General features: G+C 38.2%; 1 protein-coding gene across 1 annotated transcript in view; it reads right to left on the bottom strand.

The window, feature by feature from the left end:
- Positions 1-2,233, bottom strand: part of LOC119585036 (furin-like protease 2) — a gene marked incomplete in the record, with an annotated part of 48,730 nt that overhangs the window by 8,433 nt on the left and 38,064 nt on the right. The window contains 1 exon segment of the mRNA XM_037933653.1: positions 2,029-2,193. Coding sequence (XP_037789581.1) covers positions 2,029-2,193 — 165 coding nt within the window.

The following is a 2,233-nucleotide window of genomic DNA, read 5'->3' as shown; positions in this document are numbered from 1 at the left end:
ACCTTCTTCCAGCTGGCAGTCTTTTTTGTGTCTCTAAGGTAGTAGCTCTGTCCTTTGCTTGAGATTCAGGGACGTGTTACACTCAACTCGTGTCTGTCTGTCTACCTCAAGATTGTCTCGAGTCTGGTGTTGATTGGTAGGAGGTTCATCATGCATGGGACACATTCTACAACTTGCTATTCATCTCTTGCTATGTCAGAAAAGCAACACTGATCAGGCTACAGTTGCATTATCTCACTAATGCAAGCAAAGGCATGCTTCTTTATGCTTAACAAGACCCACTGTTCAACTTCCCTTGGCTGAAACATCTCATTCCTGTTCAGTTATGTGTAATAATCTCCAGTAATGACTTGTTAACAAAAAAATCAAAGATGTAATACAACGTCAGCCAACTTTTGCTAAAACAATAAAAGTATACATCTGAAACTCTACAGTCAGAAAATACGTACAGTACAATAAACTAACTAATGAAACTAATTTCTTACTTAGATATATCTAATGTATTATTAGCAAATTATACCACCACAAAACCATGAAGTCATGCAAAAAAGAACTGACAGTCATGCTAATTGTCCCCCTTCATCAACCTAATCATCTCTTTTTAGAATATGGATTCACAGTGAATATAAACATAACCAGGAGAAAGTCTACTCAATTTAGGAATGAGTTATTTCTTTCACACAAAGCCTTCCCTGCTTCCCCAACTTGAGTTATTCAGTGTCATCAGTGTATCAACCTTAAATCTGTACTCCTTGGCAAAACTATAACTTACAAGGTAACCCACTCCAGAATTCAACATTTTAACAATGTACAGTGTTATGCTGTAAAGGCTAGGTCTAACCAAGCTTCTGGGCCTTGGCGTTGAAAAAACTTGATCTCCAAAAAACTGGTCTGAATCAGTCTGCCATTTATAATAGAAATATGGCTGTGGGAATATAATCCTAAATTTTCACTTCTGAGGTCTATGAAAACTAGTGTAATAAACAATGATGACTGAATAGCATGCCATTTTCCAAAAGAATAATTAGATTAAGATGTTTAATGCTGTAGTAAAATGTAGAGGGAAATACAACTTCAGTTCTAGTGCTAATATGCTCATATTATCATGCCACACAAGCTTTGATTCAACTATGACATTACATTGCTCTCCAAATAATGAAGGCATGTAGGGCTTCAAACAAATTTATCATCTACTGCAAATTTCACTTTCAGTTCCTAAGTTACTTCAAATTGCCCTCTTCTCCTATTTTAATTACATAGACTAGAAGCATCTACATTGACTTTGGAAAGCCTTTAATGCTATAATTTTATAAATTTCTAATCAAAGACAATCAATGCCCATGAAGAAAAAAGCACTACCCAAGCAAAAGAATGTCTCAGGCCTGACCAAAAGGGTAACAATATCTGATTTCATCCTGGCTTTGGAGTCAGATAAGGCTGGAAAACCTGGCTTAATCCTCTTTTGAAATTCCTGGATATCCTACTCTTTTTGGAGGCTGATGTACTTGCACAAATGGAGTGCTGAGTTTCATGCAGATAGTATGTCAGGTTCTCATTGTGATTATTGAAATGCCGTCAACTATGAGATCCAATGGGTCAAGTTTTGAAGAGAAAGAAACAAATTATGAATCAACAAGCATAAATACAAATACTTGCATAAGAAGCAAAGCAGAAATGAAAATAATTTTCAAGAGACTATGACAATATTTTGCAGTGACCATTAGTATGGATTATAGGTCAGCTGAACATCATCTTAATATCTCCGAGGAACAAGAGAGGTCAAATGTGCAGAGAATTAATCATTCATTTCCATAACCTCAAAACAGAGAGGAAAGAAAAGAGATAAAAAGATTAGTAGCAAAGCCCTGCGGATCAATAGTTGAGTAAAGGAGCATGCATCTCTGCCAGTCAGCTAAACATTAGTATGCCCAGCCATTAATCAAAAATAAAATAACTAAAATGCCAAGTAAATACAAAGCTCCTTCGAAACCTACAAGACAGAGCTCCAAAGCAAAATTCCAAGCTTACCTCTTCGCCCGACGCCATTCACAAACCAGCCATCCTCCTGGCTGAGCGGTTCGTAGCGTGATGACATGACCACCAGGTGTTGCATGTCACGCCAGGTCAGGTCAGGGTTGGCTTCGAGACCCAGGGCGCACACTCCAGCTGCGAGGGGGGCCGAGGCGCTTGTACCTGCAGGTGAAGGAGTTGTGTGAGATGGTTCTATTAAGTG

The sequence above is a fragment of the Penaeus monodon genome, chromosome 19 (assembly GCF_015228065.2).
Source record: "Penaeus monodon isolate SGIC_2016 chromosome 19, NSTDA_Pmon_1, whole genome shotgun sequence".
Taxonomy (NCBI): Eukaryota; Metazoa; Arthropoda; class Malacostraca; order Decapoda; family Penaeidae; genus Penaeus; species Penaeus monodon.
This window is presented reverse-complemented; position numbering and strand designations above follow the sequence as displayed.